Here is a 22362-nt window from a genome sequence, read left to right as displayed (position 1 = left end):
TATGGTCTGCTGAGATTGTCCTGCAAATGGCATCGTAAGGACCCGATTCTGAGTATTTTTTTCAGCCTGCGACTTAGTAGCATAATTTGAGTAATTCTGATTTTCAAGTTTTAATTTTTTCCGGTAAATCTGTTTCGAACGCCCGCAAATGACCTATCTATCTTGAATCAGTATGGTCTGCAGAGTTTGTTCTGCAAGTGGCATCGTAAGGACCCGATTCTGAGTATTTTTGTCAGCCGTCGACTTAGGAGCGTAAGTTGAGTTATTCAGATTTTCATGTTTTAATTTTTTCCGGCAAATCTGTTTTGAACGCCCGCAAATGTCCTATCTATCTTGAATTGGTATGGTCTGCTGACATTGTCCTGCAAGTGGCATCGTAAGGACCCGATTCAGAGTATTTTTTTCAGCCTGCGACTTAGTAGCATAATTTGAGTAATTCAGATTTTCAAGTTTTAATTTTTTCCGGTAAATCTGTTTCAAACGCCCGCAAATGACCTATCTATCTTGAATCAGCATAATCATCTGACGTCGTCCTGCAAAGGGCATCGTAAGGACCCGATTCTGAGTATTTTTTTCAGCCGTCGACTTAGTAGCATAATTTGAGTAATTCTGATTTTCAAGTTTTATTTTTTCCCGGCAAATCTGTTTCGAACGCCCGCAAATGACCTATCTGTCTTGAATCAGTATAGTCTGCTGACGTTGTCTTGCAAGTAGCATCGTAAGGACCCGATTGTGAATATTTTTTTCAGCCGTCGACTTAGGATCGTAAGTTGAGTTATTCAGATTTTCAAGTTTTACTTTTTTCCGGCAAATCTGTTTCGAACGCCTGCAAATGACCTATCTGTCTTGAATCAGTATGGTCTGCTGACATTGTCCTGCAAGTGGCATCGTAAGGACCCGATTCTAAGTATTTTTTTCAGCCGTCGACCCAGGAGCATAATTTGAGTAATTCAGATTTTCAAGTTTTAGTTTTTTACGTTAAATCTGTTTTGATCGCCCGCAAATGACCTGTCTATCTTGAATCAGCATAATCATCTGACGTCGTCCTGCAAAGGGCATCGTAAGGACCCGATTCTGAGTATTTTTTTCGGCTGTCAACTTAGGAGCATAATTTGAGTAATTCCGATTTACAAGTTTATTTTTTTCCGATAAATCTGTTTTGATCGCCCGCAAATGACCTATCTATCTTGAATCAGTTTGGTCTGGTGAGATTGTCCTGCAAGTGGCATCGTAAGGACCCGATTCTGACTATTTTTTTTAGCCGTCGACTTAGGAGCGTAAGTTGAGTTATTCAGATTTTCAAGTTTTAATTTTTTCCAGCAAATCTGTTTCGAACGCCCGCAAATGGCCTATCTATCTTGAATCAGTATGGTTTGCTGATATTGTCCTGCAAGTGGCATCGTAAGGACCCGATTCTGAGTATTTTTGTCAGCCGTCGACTTAGGAGCGTAAGTTGAGTTATTCAGATTTTCATGTTTTAATAATTTCCGGCAAATCTGTTTTGAACGCCCGCAAATTACCTATCTATCTTGAATCAGTATAGTCTGCTGACGTTGTCCTGCAAGTGGCATCGTAAGGACCCGATTCTGTGTATTTTTTTCAGCCGTCGACTTAGTAGCATAATTTGAGTAATTCAGATTTTCAAGTTTTATTTTTTCTGGTAAATCTGTTTCGAACGCCCGCAAATGACCTATCTGTCCTGAATCAGTATAGTCTGCTGACGTTGTCTTGCAAGTAGCATCGTAAGGACCCGATTGTGAATATTTTTTTCAGCCGTCGACTTAGGATCGTAAGTTGAGTTATTCAGATTTTCAAGTTTTACTTTTTTCCGGCAAATCTGTTTCGAACGCCCGCAAATGACCTATCTGTCTTGAATCAGTATGGTCTGCTGACATTGTCCTGCAAGTGGCATCGTAAGGACCCGATTCTAAGTATTTTTTTCAGCCGACGACCCAGGAGCATAATTTGAGTAATTCAGAATTTCAAGTTTTATTTTTTTCCGGTAAATCTGTTTTGATCGCCCGCAAATGACCTATCTATCTTGAATCAGGTTGGTCTACTGACGTTGTCCTGCAAGTGGCATCGTAAGGACCCGATTCTGACTATTTTTTTCAGCCGTCGACTTAGGAGCGTAAGTTGAGTTATTCAGATTTTCAAGTTTTAATTTTTTCCAGCAAATCTGTTTCGAACGCCCGCAAATGACCTATCTATCTTGAATCAGTATGGTCCGCTGAGATTGTCCTGCAAGTGGCATCGTAAGGACCCGATTCTGAGTATTTTTTTCAGCCGTCGACTTAGGAGCGTAAGTTGAGTTATTCAGATTTTCATGTGTTAATTTTTTCCGGCAAATCTGTTTTGAACGCCCCCAAATGACCTATCTATCTTCAATCAGGTTGGTCTACTGACGTTGTCCTGCAAGTGGCATCGTAAGGACCCGATTCTATTTTTTTCAGCCGTCGACTTAGGAGCGTAAGTTGAGTTATTCAGATTTTCAAGTTTTAATTTTTTCCAGCAAATCTGTTTCGAACGCCTGCAAATGACCTATCTATCTTGAATCAGTATGGTCTGCTGAGATTGTCCTGCAAGTGGCATCGTAAGGACACGATTCTGAGTATTTTTTTCAGCCGTCGACTTAGTAGCATAATTTGAGTAATTCTGATTTTCAAGTTTTAATTTTTTCCGGCAAATCTGTTTTGAACGCCCGCAAATGACCTATCTATCTTCAATCAGGTTGGTCTACTGACGTTGTCCTGCAAGTGCCATCGTAAGGACCCGAATCTGACTATTTTTTTCAGCCGTCGACTTAGGAGCGTAAGTTGAGTTATTCAGATTTTCAAGTTTTAATTTTTCCAGCAAATCTGTTTCGAACGCCTGCAAATGACCTATCTATCTTGAATCAGTATGGTCTGCTGAGATTGTCCTGCAAGTGGCATCGTAAGGACCCGATTTTGAATATTTTTTTCAGCCGTCGACTTAGGAGCGTAAGTTGAGTTATTCAGATTTCCAAGTTTTAATTTTTTCCAGCAAATCTGTTTAGAACGCCCGCAAATGACCTATCTATCTTGAATCAGTATGGTCTGCTGAGATTGTCCTGCAAGTGGCATCGTAAGGACCCGATTCTGAGTATTTTTTTCAGCCGTCGACTTAGGAGCGTAAGTTGAGTTATTCAGATTTTCATGTTTTAATTTTTTCCGGCAAATCTGTTTTGAACGCCCGCAAATGACCTATCTATCTTCAATCAGGTTGATCTACTGACGTTGTCCTGCAAGTGGCATCGTAAGGACCCGATTCTGACTATTTTTTTCGCCCGTCGACTTAGGAGCGTAAGTTGAGTTATTCAGATTTTCAAGTTTTAATTTTTTCCAGCAAATCTGTTTCGAACGCCTGCAAATGACCTATCTATCTTGAATCAGTATGGTCTGCTGAGATTGTCCTGCAAGTGGCATCGTAAGGACCCGATTTTGAATATTTTTTTCAGCCGTCGACTTAGGAGCGTAAGGTGAGTTATTCAGATTTTCAAGTTTTAATTTTTTCCAGCAAATCTGTTTCGAACGCCCGCAAATGACCTATCTATCTTGAATCAGTATGGTCTGCTGAGATTGTCCTGCAAGTGGTATCGTAAGGACCCGATTCTGACTATTTTTTTCAGCCGTCGACTTAGTAGCGTAAGTTGAGTTATTCAGGTTTTCAAGTTTTAATTTTTTCCGGCTAATCTGTTTCGAACGCCCGCAAATGACCTATCTATCTTGAATCAGTATGGTCTGCTGAGATTGTCCTGCAAGTGGCATCGTAAGGACCCGATTCTGACTATTTTTTTCAGCCGTCGATTTAGGAGCGTAAGTTGAGTTATTCAGGTTTTCAAGTTTTAATTTTTTCCAGCAAATCTGTTTAGAACGCCCGCAAATGACCTATCTATCTTGAATCAGTATGGTCTGCTGAGATTGTCCTGCAAGTGGCATCGTAAGGACCCGATTCTGAGTATTTTTTTCAGCCTGCGACTTAGTAGCATAATTTGAGTAATTCTGATTTTCAAGTTTTAATTTTTTCCGGTAAATCTGTTTCGAACGCCCGCAAATGACCTATCTATCTTGAATCAGTATGGTCTGCAGAGATTGTTCTGCAAGTGGCATCGTAAGGACCCGATTCTGAGTATTTTTGTCAGCCGTCGACTTAGGAGCGTAAGTTGAGTTATTCAGATTTTCATGTTTTAATTTTTTCCGGCAAATCTGTTTTGAACGCCCGCAAATGTCCTATCTATCTTGAATTGGTATGGTCTGCTGACATTGTCCTGCAAGTGGCATCGTAAGGACCCGATTCAGAGTATTTTTTTCAGCCTGCGACTTAGTAGCATAATTTGAGTAATTCAGATTTTCAAGTTTTAATTTTTTCCGGTAAATCTGTTTCGAACACCCGCAAATGACCTATCTATCTTGAATCAGTATGGACTGCTGACATTGTCCTGCAAGTGGCATCGTAAGGACCCGATTCTGAGTATTTTTTTCAGCCTGCGACTTAGGAGCGCAAGTTGAGTAATTCAGATTTTCAAGTTTTATTTTTTTACGTTAAATCTGTTTTGATCGCCCGCAAATGACCTATCTATCTTGAATCAGCATAATCATCTGACGTCGTCCTGCAAAGGGCATCGTAAGGACCCGATTCTGAGTATTTTTTTCGGCCGTCAACTTAGGAGCATAATTTGAGTAATTCCGATTTACAAGTTTATTTTTTTCCGATAAATCTGTTTTGATCGCCCGCAAATGACCTATCTATCTTGAATCAGTATGGTCTGGTGAGATTGTCCTGCAAGTGGCATCGTAAGGACCCGATTCTGACTATTTTTTTCAGCCGTCGACTTAGGAGCGTAAGTTGAGTTATTCAGGTTTTCAAGTTTTAATTTTTTCCGGCAAATCTGTTTCGAACGCCCGCAAATGACCTATCTATCTTGAATCAGTATGGTCTGCTGACGTTGTCCTGCAAGTGGCATCGTAAGGACCCGATTCTGAGTATTTTTTTCAGCGTGCGACTTAGGAGCATAATTTGAGTAATTCAGATTTTCTAGTTTTATTTTTTTCCGATAAATCTGTTTTTATCGCCCGCAAATGACCTATCTATCTTGAATCAGTATGGTCTGCTGAGATTGTCCTGCAAGTGGCATCGTAAGGACCCGATTCTGAGTATTTTTTTCAGCCTGCGACTTAGTAGCATAATTTGAGTAATTCTGATTTTCAAGTTTTAATTTTTTCCGGTAAATCTGTTTCGAACGCCCGCAAATGACCTATCTATCTTGAATCAGTATGGTCTGCTGAGATTGTCCTGCAAGTGGCATCGTAAGGACCCGATTCTGAGTATTTTTTTCAGCCTGCGACTTAGTAGCATAGTTTGAGTAATTCTGATTTTCAAGTTTTAATTTTTTCCGGTAAATCTGTTTCGAACGCCCGCAAATGACCTATCTATCTTGAATCAGTATGGTCTGCAGAGATTGTTCTGCAAGTGGCATCGTAAGGACCCGATTCTGAGTATTTTTTTCGGCCGTCAACTTAGGAGCATAATTTGAGTAATTCCGATTTACAAGTTTATTTTTTTCCGATAAATCTGTTTTGATCGCCCGCAAATGACCTATCTATCTTGAATCAGTATGGTCTGGTGAGATTGTCCTGCAAGTGGCATCGTAAGGACCCGATTCTGACTATTTTTTTCAGCCGTCGACTTAGGAGCGTAAGTTGAGTTATTCAGGTTTTCAAGTTTTAATTTTTTCCGGCAAATCTGTTTCGAACGCCCGCAAATGACCTATCTATCTTGAATCAGTATGGTCTGCTGACGTTGTCCTGCAAGTGGCATCGTAAGGACCCGATTCTGAGTATTTTTTTCAGCGTGCGACTTAGGAGCATAATTTGAGTAATTCAGATTTTGGGGTCATCCATTAATTACGTCACACGTTTAGGGGGAGGGAGGGGGTCAAGAAAATGTGACATATTGTGACATGGGGGAGGGGGGAGACACAAACTTTGTGATGTCACTTTAACTTCATCAGCAACCGAATTTTTTTTTTTAATTATTTTATTCGCTGTACATTTAAATAACAAGTTTTTAAAACGATAATCGTTTTTATTCTTTTAATTTTCGTTCGTCAAATATTTATATCGTCAAAAATATTTTGATAAAATATTAATAATACTTAGGTACTTACTTAATTCGATTTGGCGATTTCGTCGAAAAAATGTGACGTCACACTAGGGGGGAGGGGTTTGCCAAATGTGACCAAATGTGACAAGGGGGGGGGGAAGGGTCAAAAAACCTAGAAATTCGTGTGACGTAATTAATGGATGACCCCTTTCTAGTTTTATTTTTTTCCGATAAATCTGTTTTGATCGCCCGCAAATGACCTATCTATCTTGAATCAGTATGGTCTGGTGAGATTGTCCTGCAAGTGGCATCGTAAGGACCCGATTCTGACTATTTTTTTCAGCCGTCGACTTAGGAGCGTAAGTTGAGTTATTCAGATTTTCAAGTTTTAATTTTTTCCAGCAAATCTGTTTCGAACGCCCGCAAATGGCCTATCTATCTTGAATCAGTATGGTTTGCTGATATTTTCCTGCAAGTGGCATCGTAAGGACCCGATTCTGAGTATTTTTTTCGGCCGTCAACTTAGGAGCATAATTTGAGTAATTCCGATTTTCTAGTTTTATTTTTTTCTGGTAAATCTGTTTCGAACGCCCGCAAATGACCTATCTATCTTGAATCAGTATAGTCTGCTGACGATGTCCTGCAAAGGGCATCGTAAGGACCCGATTCTGAGTATTTTTTTCGGCCGTCAACTTAGGAGCATAATTTGAGTAATTCCGATTTACAAGTTTTATTTTTTTCCGGTAAATCTGTTTTGATCGCCCGCAAATGACCTATCTATCTTGAATCAGCATAATCATCTGACGTCGTCCTGCAAAGGGCATCGTAAGGACCCGATTCTGAGTATTTTTTTCGGCCGTCAACTTAGGAGCATATTTTGAGTAATTCCGATTTACAAGTTTTAATTTTTTCCGGTAAATCTGTTTTGATCGTCCGCAAATGACCTATCTATCTTGAATCAGTATAGTCTGCTGACGTTGTCCTGCAAGTGGCATCGTAAGGACCCGATTCTGAGTATTTTTTTCAGCCAGCGACTTAGTAGCATAATTTGAGTAATTCCGATTTTCAAGTTTTAATTTTTTCCGGTAAATCTGTTTCGAACGCCCGCAAATGACCTATCTATCTTGAATCAGTATGGTCTGCTGACATTGTCCTGCAAGTGGCATCGTAAGGACCCGATTCTGAATATTTTTTTCAGCCTGCGACTTAGTAGCATAATTTGAGTAATTCAGATTTTCAAGTTTTATTTTTTTCTGGTAAATCTGTTTCGAACGCCCGTAAATGACCTAACTATCTTGAATTGGTATGGTCTTCTGACATTGTCCTGCAAGTGGCATCGTAAGGACCCGAATCTGAGTATTTTTTTCAGCGTTCGACTTAGGAGCGTAAGTTGAGTAATCCAGATTTTCAAGTTTTATTTTTTTCCGTTAAATCTGTTTTGATCGCCGTCAAATGACCTATCTATCTTGAATCAGTATAGTCTGCTGACGTTGTGCTGAAAGTGGCATCGTAAGGACCCGATTCTGAGAATTTTTTTCAGCGTTCGACTTAGGAGCGTAAGTTGAGTAATCCAGATTTTCAAGTTTTATTTTTTTCCGTTAAATCTGTTTTGATCGCCCGCAAATGACCTATCTATCTTGAATCAGTATAGTCTGCTGACGTTGTCCTGCAAGTGGGATCGTAAGGACCCGATTCTGAGTATTTTTTTCAGCCGTCGACTTAGGCACATTACTTGCCTCGGCTGGCCCATATATATGATTTTTTCGATTTTATTTTTTTATGGCAAATCTAATGAGATCCTAACGATTTTAATGCCTGAACAAACGTGAACTAACGTCGCTCGATGACTTCGAATGGTTAGTTTGGCTGATTTCGGGGTGGGGTGGCTAGCGTGAAGACAGCCACCCCACTTTGAAAAAATAAAAAAAAATGAAGGAATCGGGTCCTAACGATTTAAATGCCTGAACAAACGTGAACTAACGAATGTCTTGCTATCTAGACCAAAAAAAATTACAAAAAGTGATTTGGGGTGGCTAGTGTGAAGACAGCCACCCCCATAGTATAAAAAAATATAAAACGACGGATATCTCTTATTATGTTTTGAACCCCCGCAAGGCACTATAATTTATCGCTTAAATATCGTCCATATAAGTTTATTCAAGCTAAAGAATCGTTAGTATCCGCGTCGATTGCTTGCTAGACCACATTACTTGGCTCCGCTGTCCCATATATATTAATTTTTCGATTTTATTTTTTTATGGCAAATCTAATGAGATCCTAACGATTTTAATGCCTGAACAAACGTGAACTAACGTCGCTCGATGACTTCACATGGTTAGTTTGGCTGATTTCGGGGTGGGGTGGCTAGCGTGAAGACAGCCACCCCACTTTGAAAAAATAAAAAAAAATGAAGGAATCGGGTCCTAACGATTTTAATGCCTGAACAAACGTGAACTAACGAATATCTTGCTATCTAGACCAAAAAAAATTACAAAAAGTCGTTTGGGGTGGCTAGCGTGAAGACAGCCACCCCCTTTTGTTTTTTAAAAAAAATGATGTTAGAATCGGGTCCTTACGATTTTACCTACTGAACAAACGTGAACTAACGATGAACAAACGATATAGCTATGCCATTTGCGGGCAAACGATATGGGGTGGTCAACTTCACGAGCATTTATCTGTAGGTTATATATTTTTTCTATATATGTTTTAAAGGTTGAATACGGGTTATAAATATCTTTTAGTAATGATATGTTAAGTAAGTAATTTTACAGTTTCATACGACATTTCTCTCTCTAATAGAGTACGTAATAGTGTCTACTGAAGAAATTATATCTCTTTTTGTTATTGTTATAACAACATAAGTTATGATAACGGCCTGTGTTTACCAGTAGCACCTGCTTAATTTTATTACACTGAATACGGATTACATATTCAAGTAATTTTATGTTTTATCCATGAATGAATTATGCTGCGGTATATATCCGGAGTTTAATCAGAAAACAGTTTACAACAAATCATAAACTGTATTGCAAAAGTGTAACATGTCCATCGATGGTTAGATTATTAGTCGAGTATTGCCGTTGCCGCCCACTACGTAGTGGTAGTGTCCTACTCCTGAGGGCCTATCGCGAACCTTGTTTCTCTGTCGCACTTGTAAATTCGTACGTAAGAATGACAAGGAGGCAACACGTCGAACATGGTTAGCGGTAGATCCCCTGATACTGAGGAAAGGCCCGTTGTGATAAGCTACATTTGTTATGATAACACGTAGACAATGCCTACTTTATATACAAGTCCAATATCGTGATAACCAGCATATGCATAGTGTTGTCTTATTTATGATATGGCTTAAGGCTTCGTCACACAGGCGCGTTTTCCGGGCGGGGCGTGAGCGGGGCGCGCCGCTTTTACATATAAAACGCTCACGCCCCGCCCGGAAAACGCGCCTGTCTGACGGAACCTTTATAGTTAGCGGCGCCCGCACCTGCTTAATGTTATTGTTTGTACCTATAAGTATAAGGTTTATATTATCTTGTAGCAATAATGGGCCTATTCCAACCATACGTGAAACGTACGTTTGCGAATCTCGATTGATACTTTCTTATAAACAAGTGCTTTCTAAATAACCATTCATTTTTTCGATGTTTTTCTCGTAAAGTAGAAACGCACGTACGTAAGTCTCGTTAGACGAATGTCATCAGGCAAACAGATATAAACTTAAAACGTATGCTTATTAGGTGCCAAAAATATAGATATCACAAGTAATCGTTGCTAATCAAACAGCTTAACATATCCAATGAACTAAAATATGTATCAGATTCATCTTAATTCAGTCTTTGAAGCTAAACTAATTACTATAACGGCTTAGCAACAGTTCGCTCCAGTTCGGCTTAAGTCTGTTATATCTCGTATAACCAAAACGTAGTAGAGTCGTTATATATCTCACGCTTATACGACTTTTAGTGACCGCGTAGCAATTGTCTCGAGGACGACGCGCGCACTACTGAGACTTGATTAATAAAGATGGTTCCAATTACTTTTGGGATTACTTCTCGTTTTAAGTGAAGTTATTCTAAGGGCTTTGAATGTGAAATTATTCTTGGCTATAGCTTTTACTTACCCGTCGCGGGTACAGTTAAATTTATTCATTAAATATGCGTCTATAATTATTCCGCTTAGAAACTGATCTAATCAATCAATTAATTAGTAATTAGAATCGATGACAGTACATAATCCACATGGATTACATAGTTTAGGCGTCGTTTTTTTTTTGAAAAATTATTTACAGACTACCTATGTACTTTGTTTGTTTGTTTTATGTTGTTGTTGTCAGGTCAGACGGACTAAGATGGCCTCTTTATCATTTGTCACCTTGCCTCTCACTTTGTAACAAGTATGTAAGTGCGAAAGTGACGCATGACGTGACAGGTGATAAAAATGCACCTACTAACGTCAGCCGATGGAAAGAAGTAAATAGGAAGTGTCTTATTCAAACGCCCAACAATTTCAACCATCTAAAATTGTAATCAAATGTCATATTTTCTTCTACTATCAACAATAAAATCCAAGGTTATCACCTAAAATTTGCATCTCTAATAAATATTATTTTCCCACGATCGAAACGCCAACGAAATCGCACGTGCGTTCAATAAAAATGGCACCGATCTAAATATAAAATACTTCCATCGGTATTTACTTTGATTTATTTCACCTTGAACGCGAAGCAAGGTCAATGGCGAACGATACGACGTAACAACACTAGCACTACACAATGCAGATCTTGGAACTAGCCGGTCTATGATCGATGTTGCTGTGATTGTTGTAGTGATCCAGGCTTTGTGTACATTGGGCGGCTTTGCGAATACGTATCAAATTAAATGTTAGTGCCAATGTCAAAGGTTGAAGTCGTATACCTCCTCAGTTACATAGTATCGTTAAGAGCTGAGTTTCTTATGAATTATACTTAAATATTCATTGTGTTTTTTTTTTAACCGAAATCACCTTATCAATAAACATCAGCGAACCGTGGCATACAGCAAGATAAACCCGTAGTCATATTTTGACTTTCTCTGAAATCGCTTAGTAATGGCGATGTACCTACATTAAAGTATGTACAAGAGCCACCCAATTTATTTCGCGAGATCCTATTAATATCCAAATTAAATCAAATAATCGATATTAGTAACTTATTATTAGGTACACTTTATGTTATGTCACATAAACTCCAATAAACGAAATAATTTTCCTCTTTCGGAGTGAGATCTTGACTAGCGTAGGGTTGAAAAATCGCAGTCCGTGGTGCTGGTGAATGAGATGCGGCATTAAAACAAAAGTAAAAACCACCGTTGATGCTGGTGTCTCCGCGACTTTACGCTGACCTATTTCCTATTCCAAGAGCCCACGATAGACGCCTGCTTGCCCTTAGATGCAAGCTGCGTCTCGCTGGAGGTCGCGCCCTTGAGGATGCGGCCCACTTTTAACCCACCGACCTTTATTGACCTATTTGTGTACTTGTATTCGATATTTCAAGGGTCTCAAAGCCGGCATTTAGGTGTTAAAAGCTGAAAAATATGTAGGTACTCCAAATAATGCATACGTTTATTTTTATTTGTTCGCAATATATGTATTTGACGTCAACTTTACTACTATGTTTTTGACATTTAATTTAGCCCTGACATCATTCGAACTTTTAAAACGCTTGTAACTTTTTGACAAAGTAAGTACTTACCTAATAAAAGTTTGACGAAAGCCTCTACTTTCTGTCACTAGCTTTCACAATAATGTCACTACTTAATACGAAACCCGTACTAAAATTGACTTTATGACCGATGTATCTAAGTAGCATTTCAACGTGTATGAAGATGTAAAGGGTATTTTTGAACAATTCACCCCGCCAAGTTCGAGTACATAATATATGTTCCAATATGTTTAACTTTCAACCTTATTTGACTGCTTAAGAACTTCATCTATTTTGTTTAGTACTTATTTGTATTGTATCATAAGAATAATACTCAACAAGCCTTCTTTCTGCCCTAGGTAAACTATGCGCCGTAAGATCGACAGAGCGGCTTGCCAACGCCCCTAATGACTTTATAGTGAGTAGCCATCCTTAATGGTTCCTACATTACGTTTGTGGGTTTCCATAAGAGATGGGTCCTTATGCTTCGTGTGCAAAAAGGACGTTTCTATCACAATTTCTGTTATACATTTCTGATGGAAAGGATCTTATTTGCACATAAAGCATAAATACCCTTCTGTGATGGAAAGCCACATTTTATTAAGTTCCGTATTGACTTAAAGGTCATGCTATATTTCATGTTCATTATTTTGATGTGAAGACGACAAGTTGATGTAGCTATCATCAATTTAAAAGAAGTTTTATGTATGTTCAGTCAACTGTAAAAATATGGGTGCACAAATCATCTCAAAAATACGTCCCATAGCTATTATGTCAGCGAATTAAGAATTATGGGACATATTTTTGAATAAGTAGGCTACACCCATATTTTTACAGTTGACTGTTCCTATTTAATTACCAGACTAGCACAATACCTTTTAACGCTGACATCTTGACATTCGTTTGTCTGTGAAATTGGTATGCGCGGCAGACACCATTATTTTTTGTTTGTCAGTGAGTAAAGGATAGTGTAAGGTGCAGCGGGACAATTTCGGGACAGTCTCCACTTCCTACAAGATACAATAAGACCGCTTCATGCCTACCGTTATAAAGTTATTTCATTTTACTTGTTGTCGTTTTCTTTTTCAACAAGGAATGTTTGTATTGTACCCACTGTATACTAAAAATGCGTAAGTAATTGAACATTCTCCTTACGCTCGCGACTTCCTTCCTGCGTTGGCGCATCCAGCGGCGCGCGCTCATTGTAAAAGTCTAAACCAAAAGTACCTGAGATCCGCACTCAGGACCTTCAGCTTTATTTATGCACACTCCAACAGAACCACTGCGCAGAGGAGACTGCGCGGTAATTTCAAGTAATTGAAATATCTTCCATGTTTTACAATATTAACTAGAGTGCCATATATGTCCAGATAGCGAAAAAGATGGGTTGTGTGTGCAGTGTGTGTCTCTAGTTAATAATGTAAAACATGGAAGATATTTCGACTAGTTGAAATTACCTCGCAGTCGAAATTGGACCGCTGCACCTTAGGTCTACGTTTACGTGTCACAGTTTCCATATATTTGAGTACTTTATTACTTTTATACTGAAATTGTAGAATGACAACAAGGATTTCTATATTCAGTTGAACCACATTGTTGACGAACTAGCAATCTGATTTAAAATGAAACGAAGCAAAGAACAAACAGGACTGCCTGCAATTGCAATTGTATTTATGGTATCTGACGCAAACACACACCGAAACCTGTCTAAAACCTAACGACTGCAAATAGAGTTGAATTTTGATATTATCATCGCTATTTCCTTACATTTCCTGTAGAGTGAGCAGCAGCTCGCTATGTGTGTAAAACCCCAACTTGCTACTCGCGCTATGGGACATGCCTGCAATATTCAAAATCCTTCTAAAGCCAAGGCAAGTTGGTAGCGATTTAGATAGCACAGACTGTGCAAGTGTTAAGAAAACGTCATAATCTAAATATATAAACGTGAAAGACCTGACTGACTGACTGACTTAAATCAACGCACAGCCCAAACCGCTGGGACTAGAAAGTCCAAATTTGGCAACTAGATTCCTTATAAGGTCTAGGGGTCCACTAAGAAAGGATTTTTCAAAATTCATCCCCTAAAGGAGTGAAATGGGGGTCCAAAGTTTGTATGGGGAAACAAGATTAGTTAGACTATTTTATTCCAAATTTCACAGGAGTATTCCTAAAGATAAATGAGTAAACACGTGTTTCAGGTTTTTTGAAAATTGAACCCCTAAGAGGGGGAAAAGTCCCCAATAGGGTTGATATCTCAAAATATCAATATGGGTATCGTTTTCATAGTATTTTGAGACGCTAATAACAAAAATGGCATCAAAATTAAAATTAACGTAGCCGAAGTGAACAATCATCCCCCTGGTGGGGGTGCAATGGGGTTGAAATTTCAAAATATCAATATGGGTATCATTTCCATGGTTTTGTGGGACGCTAATTACAAAAATGGGATCAAAATTAAAATATAACGTAGCCGACGTGAACTATGGCCCCTGGTGGGGAATGCTAATTACGAAGATAGCATAGACGGTTGTAACATACACGCTGATTTACAGCCACACGTGATCCAGACTTTTGAGAATGCAATGCCTTAAAGTAAATTTTTTTAGCTATTAGCTCAGGGAAAATTTCACTAATACCTACAATGGCTGTTGAATCGTTGGATATTGATGGGACCATGTTGGCTCACACCGTAGTAATTGGAGATGAAGCCTGTCAGGCCGCGTAGCCAAGATGTCAATCGCTTACTCTCCGTAGCGATCGAAACGCAACTGTCACTGTCGCGCTAATATGGAAGAGTGATAGAGAGACATAATGCTTTTCGTTGTCGAAGCGATAGCGATTGTAACCTTGGCTAGGCCGGCTGTTTCGCGCCATCTCCTATCTTCTGTATGATACGCAGGTGATGGCCAGGGAGGTGCGCGAGCAAATCGTTAGTCACGTGGTGGCCAACTGGGAGGAGTATATTATTATGTCTCATAACAGTAACGGTGATAATTACTCCAGCTCCGTTGAATACTGCCTTGAAATGTCGCGCCCGTTTACTTACGGTAGTCTCGGCGAGTTGGTAGCGGCAGGACAACTGTTTCCGTGGGTTTTCGAAGTTTACCGCAACAATGAGCTATATATGAGAGTTGATACTGTGGGTAATCCGGTGGGCCAACTAAGATTTTCAAGTGATTTGTCTAGCGGTCATTTTGACGTATATATTCGCAGTGAATTACTCGTAAGACCCACAATATCAGAGCCCCCTTCTTCACTCCTCTCTGTGGTTGCCAAGAAGATTACCACGAGAAGGAATGAAGAGATTACCACCCCACCACCCCATTTAGAATCAGACTCATCATTATCTCTTACCGCTACCAAAACAGTTACTAAAAAACGCCGTGCCAGGTTCACGAATACTACACGGAACAAACAACTAAAAGCTGCCGCAAATAAATATATGCAAAACAAATCATCAGATCACCAAGCTGCCGTAAGCAATTACCAAAAAATTAACCCTGATGTACACAGAGAAGCAGTAGCTAGGTATCAGCATCAGCAAGCCCACCCCGAGGTAAACCGTGACACCTCTGCTAGGTATCAGCAAACCCACCCCGAGGTAAACCGTGACACCTCCGCTAGGTACCAGCAAATCACACACACTGATACACTTCATCCATGTAAAACTCCGCACCATTTTGCAATTCTCTCTCAAGTTTCTTCACAGTCTGTTCTATCAAAATCGCTGCCAACTTAGCTTGGTCTGACTTTATCAGCGACAATGTCAGTGTCACAACTTTATATTATTGATGAACGAAACCATTTCCTTTCCTTGAAATCATAACAATACAAACTGACAAACGTGACATCAACACGCGAGCTGAACCCCGCGTAAGTCATTAAAGGCCTGGCCAAACACACAGCGCCGCGTGATGCCTGTTCAAACAGGGCGCGCGCGTATCGCGCCGGCCTCACGTTCTCAACACGCCCTCATCGCGCGCGCGAACGCGGCGCGGCCGCGCGGGAACGCGGCGCATCGCTCGCTGCCTGACGTCCGATGTCCGATCCGACTGATGTGACCCAGCGCGACGCGGCGGGCCGCCGCGTCCGTGCGGCGCAGCGCTGCGCACGCGCCGCGTGGACGCAAGGGGCCGCGCGGCGCGGGGCGCGACAGAAGCGGGGCGTGATACCGGCGGGACGCAGTCTGTTTGACGTCGGTAACCTGTTAGCATGTGCCGCGGTCGCGCGGCGCGACCGCGGCGCTGCGTCGCGCCGGCTGTTTGGCCAGGCCTTAATGATATCATAACGTTTATTGTTTACTCCTCATTGAATAACTGTTACTTCTGTTTAACGACACTTCGTCATAGTCTCATTAATGTAATTCATCTCAGTACGGATGTAGCGAGGTGCGCTAATGGTTGCATAAGGATAAATAATATTGCGCATATCAAAATCATACAGGCTTATGGTGACCAGAGGGCTGGCCAATATTTTGCCCAACGGATCAGCATTAATGCTATTGCCATCCAGCGGGGCAATGCGGCCAGCCTTCTGGGCACCCTACCGAGCGACTCGACTTAGGTCAAATATATTTATTTATAAAAATGTTATGAATAAATAAATCATCAATATGATACATATTTGATAACTATATGTGTAAAAATGAATTTAAACAAAGTACGAAAACTTTAAGTTGTCAAATTATAAGTTGACGGTTCCGGGGTGACCATTGTTTATTTCAAGTAAAATGTTTGTTTTGCACGCATATAATTCATGCTATGAACGACTCACAAGTAAGATTAAATAAGTTAAATATGTTAACATTCAAATGAAATAACTTAAAAAAAATCAAAATACATTGATGACGCAGGAGTTTAAGAATTTACCCAAGATTCACAAATTGTACAATGAAATATTGGATGGGAAATCTTATCTGCAAGTCCCGTGTTCAGTTTATTTTTAATTTCAAATTAGAAGAGTCCATAAATGCAAACGCATTCCTCATAAACTTCCAGACTCGTATGTATTGGCATATATGGCACAGTGGCACACTGCGAAATGGGAAATCTCTCCTGCTCTAGTGACTCCGCCTACGCCTGCCGAAGGTTGGCTTTTATTATTGAGTGACGACGTAAACATCATAAAAACTCAAAAATGTCCCAGAGATAAGTCCTAGCTAGATCGATTTATCGCCCCCGAAAACCCCCATATAGCAAATTTCATCGAAATCGTTAGAGCCGTTTCCGAGATCCCCGGAATATGTATATATATAAATAAATAAATAAATATACTAGAATTGCTCGTTTAAGATAGACGTACCCGTTTCTCACATACACACATATATATCTTTCCCGTCTTCACATTTTTACACATTTGGAAACTAAATGTTGTCCAACTCAAAATATTACGACTTTTTGATGAATTTCTGTTGTCAAAACTGTCGATTGTGTAATTAAAATACCATAATTTGCTCTCAAAACAATTGCAAACATGAATGTTTGCTAAAACCTTACAACAATCCAAGCAACCTAAGTCAGGGTTAATGTGGTAACCAAACCAATAGGTATTAATTTTTACAGGTTAGTAGCCTGGGTCTTGCATGACTAAAATGTAATCTACCAATTCATAATAATTAAAATTTCTATAGAATTTTGATCGCGTTTATTATTTCTAATATCTAATGCAATCCTAGTTCTTGATCACATATCGTATAGTATAGCTTATGATTTATGAATACGTAATCGTATTTGATAAAATCTGGTCAAACGTTAAACAGAAAATACAAGACTCATGATATCTGAGAAACAGTGCCCTACTTTAGCTTTGAAAGTTAGATTGCCGCAGTTTATTATGTTATACATAATATAATATTCCTAATTTCCATTAACTTACATTATTAAATCGCGCAAACACTATGTGTGAACTTGGGATCACTGGCACCCAGGCCAATACCGTGGCATGACCGGGGGCTAAGCGTTTAGCCAAAACCGGCTATCAAATAGCCATAAAGTTGGGGTAAATCCCAACATTAGACCACCGGGTAACCCTGCGTTTAATGCACAGAAGCGGACACCAAAACTTTGTCACGGGCATTGAAATAGGGTTGGAAATAATGAAACCTGGGGTCCCTTTGTTTCCCATACAAACATTCGGACAAACAATACATTATGACTCAAAACTATTTGGGCAACAATAGAGAGAGACACAATGAAACCTTTGTATCATCTGTGGCCAAGATTCTTGGCACGTAGCACAGCCTTAATTGAATAAGATTTTATGAAGATCTAGGTCGAATTGCCCTTTAGATATTAATTAAGGAAATAAAATCTAGAGCACATTTACACAAGAATGAACACATAAGATTATCATGTATTTTTAGGGTTGTGTCACCAAAACGCAATTGAGGAACCCTTATACTTTGCTAATTTGTTGCATTGAAATGAATCGACCCAGATGCTATTTAATTATCAAGGGTTGAGACGAGATGTACGAGCATTTTACTGTGACTAATCAACGATTTTAACGAAAACTAACATGGTTGTGTGTTGTGTTACAGGTGACGCGCTGCGGAGTGTGGTCAAAGCGGCTCTGCCGCTTTAAATGGACAAACGCAAGATGCTGCCAAAGAGAGCGCGTATGGATAGCATGCGGGGGCCCATTGCCAACGGACCCCTGCAGTCGAGGTCAGCCACATATATTTTAATGTGTTTTGTTTTCATAGTTATCCTTACCGTAAGCCGCTGAACCCTCGAAATCTCATCCCAAGTCTCGAAATAGGTAAAATTATAATATCCTCAAAGCAGCGGCTTGGCGGTAAGCGTTACTATGGAACCTGCACGACATCCTTTAACACTTTTAAACCAAAAATAGCTTACTTTAAGCATATTATTTTAATGTCTCCTTGTCTCCATGGGCTTATGCACATGGGCTATTATGAACAAAAAGGTTTTGTCAGAAAAGTTTTACTAAATCAATAAAATGTGAAAATCCGTTTAAAATTCAATAAAACTACACTTTGTGTAGTATGTATGTTGGAAAGTCCTATTATCTTTCAAAGTATAAACTCAAGAGGTAGCCTACTAGGTTTACACAGTGGGTCGTGTTTCTGTACCTACGCCGCGCCAGCTCCCGAAGTCCAACAATCGCGCCAACTCCCACAAGCTCCGTCCATCTTATTGGGTTCACTCAACTTATTCTTTTCCGCGCTAATCCTATTTGGTTTCCATCAAAACTTGCCCGAAGGGGTTGCTCCGCCCTCCTTCCCCCCTCTTTGTTTGCAACCAAATCTGTTTTCGTCTGCCCCGGCGAAAGTTTCCTCCAACTCTGGAAAACTCTGCGTCCCCCGCTCGGAATTACTTTCTCGTTTCCCTGAACTTTCTCTCGGCAATAATAATAATTCTCCGCTATGACGAAAGTTTAAATTATTAGTTTAATCGCACTGGCTTGCTTTAATTATTCGGGGGTGTTTTGGGGAGGCCGTGATTAGGCAAGTTCTCTCGGCTCGTCAGACAAGTTGGTGTTTGCTTGCCGATTTAATTTGCCACTCAATTTGGCTCCGTTCTCTATAACTGTTATGTCAATAGTCCGTTGTAGATTTGGGTATGACTTTAAGTTAAAGATCGGATTGAAATGAAAATAAGGCAATTTCAATTCTTTATTTAACTAGATACGTTAGGTTGACTTTTCTCGATAGGTTGCGATTGCCTTTTGAGCTGTAAATCTAACAAAACCGGACAAGTGCGAGTCGGACTCGCCCACCGAGGGTTCCGTACTTTTTAATATTTGTTGTTATAGCGGCAACAGAAATACATCATCTGTGAAAATTTCAACTGCCTAGCTATCACGGTTCATGAGATACAGCCTGGTGACAGACGGACGGACAGCGGAGTCTTAGTAATGGGGTCCCGTTTTTACCCATTGGGTACGGAACCCTAATTAATAAAACTAAACTATAAGATTTTCCCGATCCCGTTTGTTAGTGTTACACACTACATAACAGAGGATTTACCCGGTTCATTGGCTGCATATCTTGCAGTCTGTCTGATCACGTAGTCTGTATTGAGCGTAATCAAGTACACCTCACCTAGTCCGATAACACGTATCAAACAGACCTTGACTCCGCGACGCGGTCACCGACATTCAAATTAAACTTAATTCATGTATTAATAGGAACCGAATCTACATATTAAACAGTATTTAATACAATTTATGACGCAGTGTCTGACTCGCGCGGCCTCAGCTAGAAGGATAAGTTCAACAAAACAATCTAACTTTCCACTGGCATTTTATTACGGTACGTAGTGGCCAACATGTTCTCTAACTACCACGTAACAGTAATTAAAATTTGAAGCTAAACTTAGTGGGGAAAGGGCGTAGGTAAATATTTGAGAGCTAGAACTATGTCAATCCAATAGCTTACAGAATCAGTTGCTACGGTGAACTAGTATTATATTATAAAACTGCACTCTCCAATCACTATCATAATTGCGTATTATATATGTCGCAGTCGGATCGTATAATCCGCCGTATTACATTACGGCTAGCCGTTTTCAAAAACAGGGGCGTTTTGAAATGCGGCGGTTTAACGATTAGCCGGATTGAATGCGGCTGAATGAGAATCCGCCGGAATGTATTCGGCGCCATACGTTCTTCAACGCGGCTAGCCGTAATGTAATACAGCGAGTCATTAGCCGCCGCTTTGACAGTTTTTAGTTCCCATTTTTAACACCCGTGGCGCTGCCTGACAAACGCTGGGGTGTCCATCAAATCTGGAGTTCGTCGGACTGTTTCTTTTCAAAAAACATTTCTTTCGCAACTTAACTAGACGGAGCCCCGCTTCGCGGGGCTCCTATTTCTGAGCGGTTTGCCCTTCGGGCATCTGAAGCTACCTAACGAACCTAACCTACCTACCTATTGATTTAGTGAGACGTCCGTGAAAACATTACACTTTGGGGAAAAAAGCGTAGGTAGGTAAGTAGGTTAGGTTCGTTAGGTAACTTCAGATGCCCGAAGGGCAAACCGCCCAGAAATAGGAGCCCCGCTTGCGGGGCTCCGTCTATTTTTAAGTTGTGAAGGAAATGTTTTGGAAAAGAAACACATGTAGTGCGGTGGGACCATGGTAAAAATAAATTAAATTGCAAATATTGTCAAACTCCGGTTACGTAGGCGACCGAAAGAACTGGTCACTCTACAATCTAAAATAGTAGTACGATGCGGCTAAACGTTGGCCGCCTTATTGAAGAACGTATCGCAATGACAATCCGGCTAATCGTCGAACCGCCGCATTTCAAAACGCCCCTGTTTTTGATAACGGCTAGCCGTAATGTAATACGGCGGATTATACGATCTGACTACGACATATATACTCTCTGGATTTCAAAGTCATGTCACCCTACTTCATCCATAACCGACTCGTCAGTGCTTGGCCAAGCGATAGGAACCCACACCTGCATAGTTAGTTATACGCCCCGAAGTTAGCCTGACCTTTGCCTCGGGTATTGTATAATAATTTCATGAATGCTTGCTGTAGTTGCAGTTATCCGCGCGTGTGCAAAACTTTCCTCACACGGTATGTGTTTAAACACTGCCGATGATCTTTCTGTAATATATTTACTTATATGTTGGTGATACATAATTCAATAAAAGTGAAAAGGATATTATCTGTGCTAATTAATCAAGTCGACTTATAATGAATAAGCTCTTGAATACTAATTAAAATTCATTATCAGAGGTCAGGATGCTGCTGGAGCTATTTGAGCAGGTATCCCCGTATCCCCTTACCACGGTTTATCTTGTCACAATTACGACACATACATTTCTTGGTATGAAGTCTCTACGGTAGGGCGTAATTCAATTTGTTTCGCCTTACATACCCGACGTAACAGTAGTATTGCATACCTATTACACTACTGCTACTGTTATAATTATACGATGAATCACTGCAATACTACATACGGACGACGGCAAACTTACGTTTACTATTTTGTACCTTTTTCCCTGGTAATAAGGCGATTTGACGTCACATACATGTCGTTTAATTATGCTATTCATTCAACTTGCGGCCCTCGCCTGCGCTCGGCCGTCCAAAGCATTAAAATTCGTTAGCTCGTCAAGCCTTTGGCTTTCATTCAATTTACTAATGATTTCGTGACGTGTACGTTTATATCATTTAATCATGAGATTTCCCGGTCGTATTTTTGTATACATCTTTTTGTGAGCTTTAGTTAGTGGTAATTTGGGGCATTATCTATGACAAGGGACCTTATTGTTGATGGCGCTTAGGCCGCACAGCGGTGTGCGGCATTGTATTTATATCATCGTTAACAATGGCGTAAGCGCCATCGACAGTAAGGTCCTTTCTCATAGAAAACGGCACATTTTGTTTACTACTTTGCGTAGATGTAGCACCGAATATGAATATTTAAATAAAATCTAATACCTTTAAACGAGCAATTCTTGTTTATTTATATATGTATATATGTAGGACAGAAGGAAGCGAGGCGATCTTATTGAGACTTACAAAATCTTGTCCGGTCACTACAATGTTCCAAATATTAAAGACACATCGAGTCAGAATG

General features: G+C 40.0%; 1 protein-coding gene across 4 annotated transcripts in view; it reads left to right on the top strand.

The window, feature by feature from the left end:
- Positions 1-22362, top strand: part of LOC134801032 (C-terminal-binding protein) — a 135963-nt gene that overhangs the window by 100548 nt on the left and 13053 nt on the right. For 3 of the 4 annotated variants that reach the window (XM_063773535.1, XM_063773537.1, XM_063773536.1), the window contains exons 4-5: positions 12163-12221; positions 18342-18468. In XM_063773535.1, coding sequence (XP_063629605.1) covers positions 18386-18468 — 83 coding nt within the window. In that variant the 5' untranslated portion in view covers positions 12163-12221; positions 18342-18385. The remainder of the gene's footprint in view (positions 1-12162; positions 12222-18341; positions 18469-22362) is intronic. The other variant, XM_063773538.1, reaches the window with a different exon arrangement.

Source organism: Cydia splendana, chromosome 21 (assembly GCF_910591565.1).
Source record: "Cydia splendana chromosome 21, ilCydSple1.2, whole genome shotgun sequence".
Lineage (NCBI taxonomy): Eukaryota > Metazoa > Arthropoda > Insecta > Lepidoptera > Tortricidae > Cydia > Cydia splendana.
The sequence above is the reverse complement of the archived record's forward strand: the minus strand, read 5'-3'. Positions and strand labels throughout refer to the sequence as shown.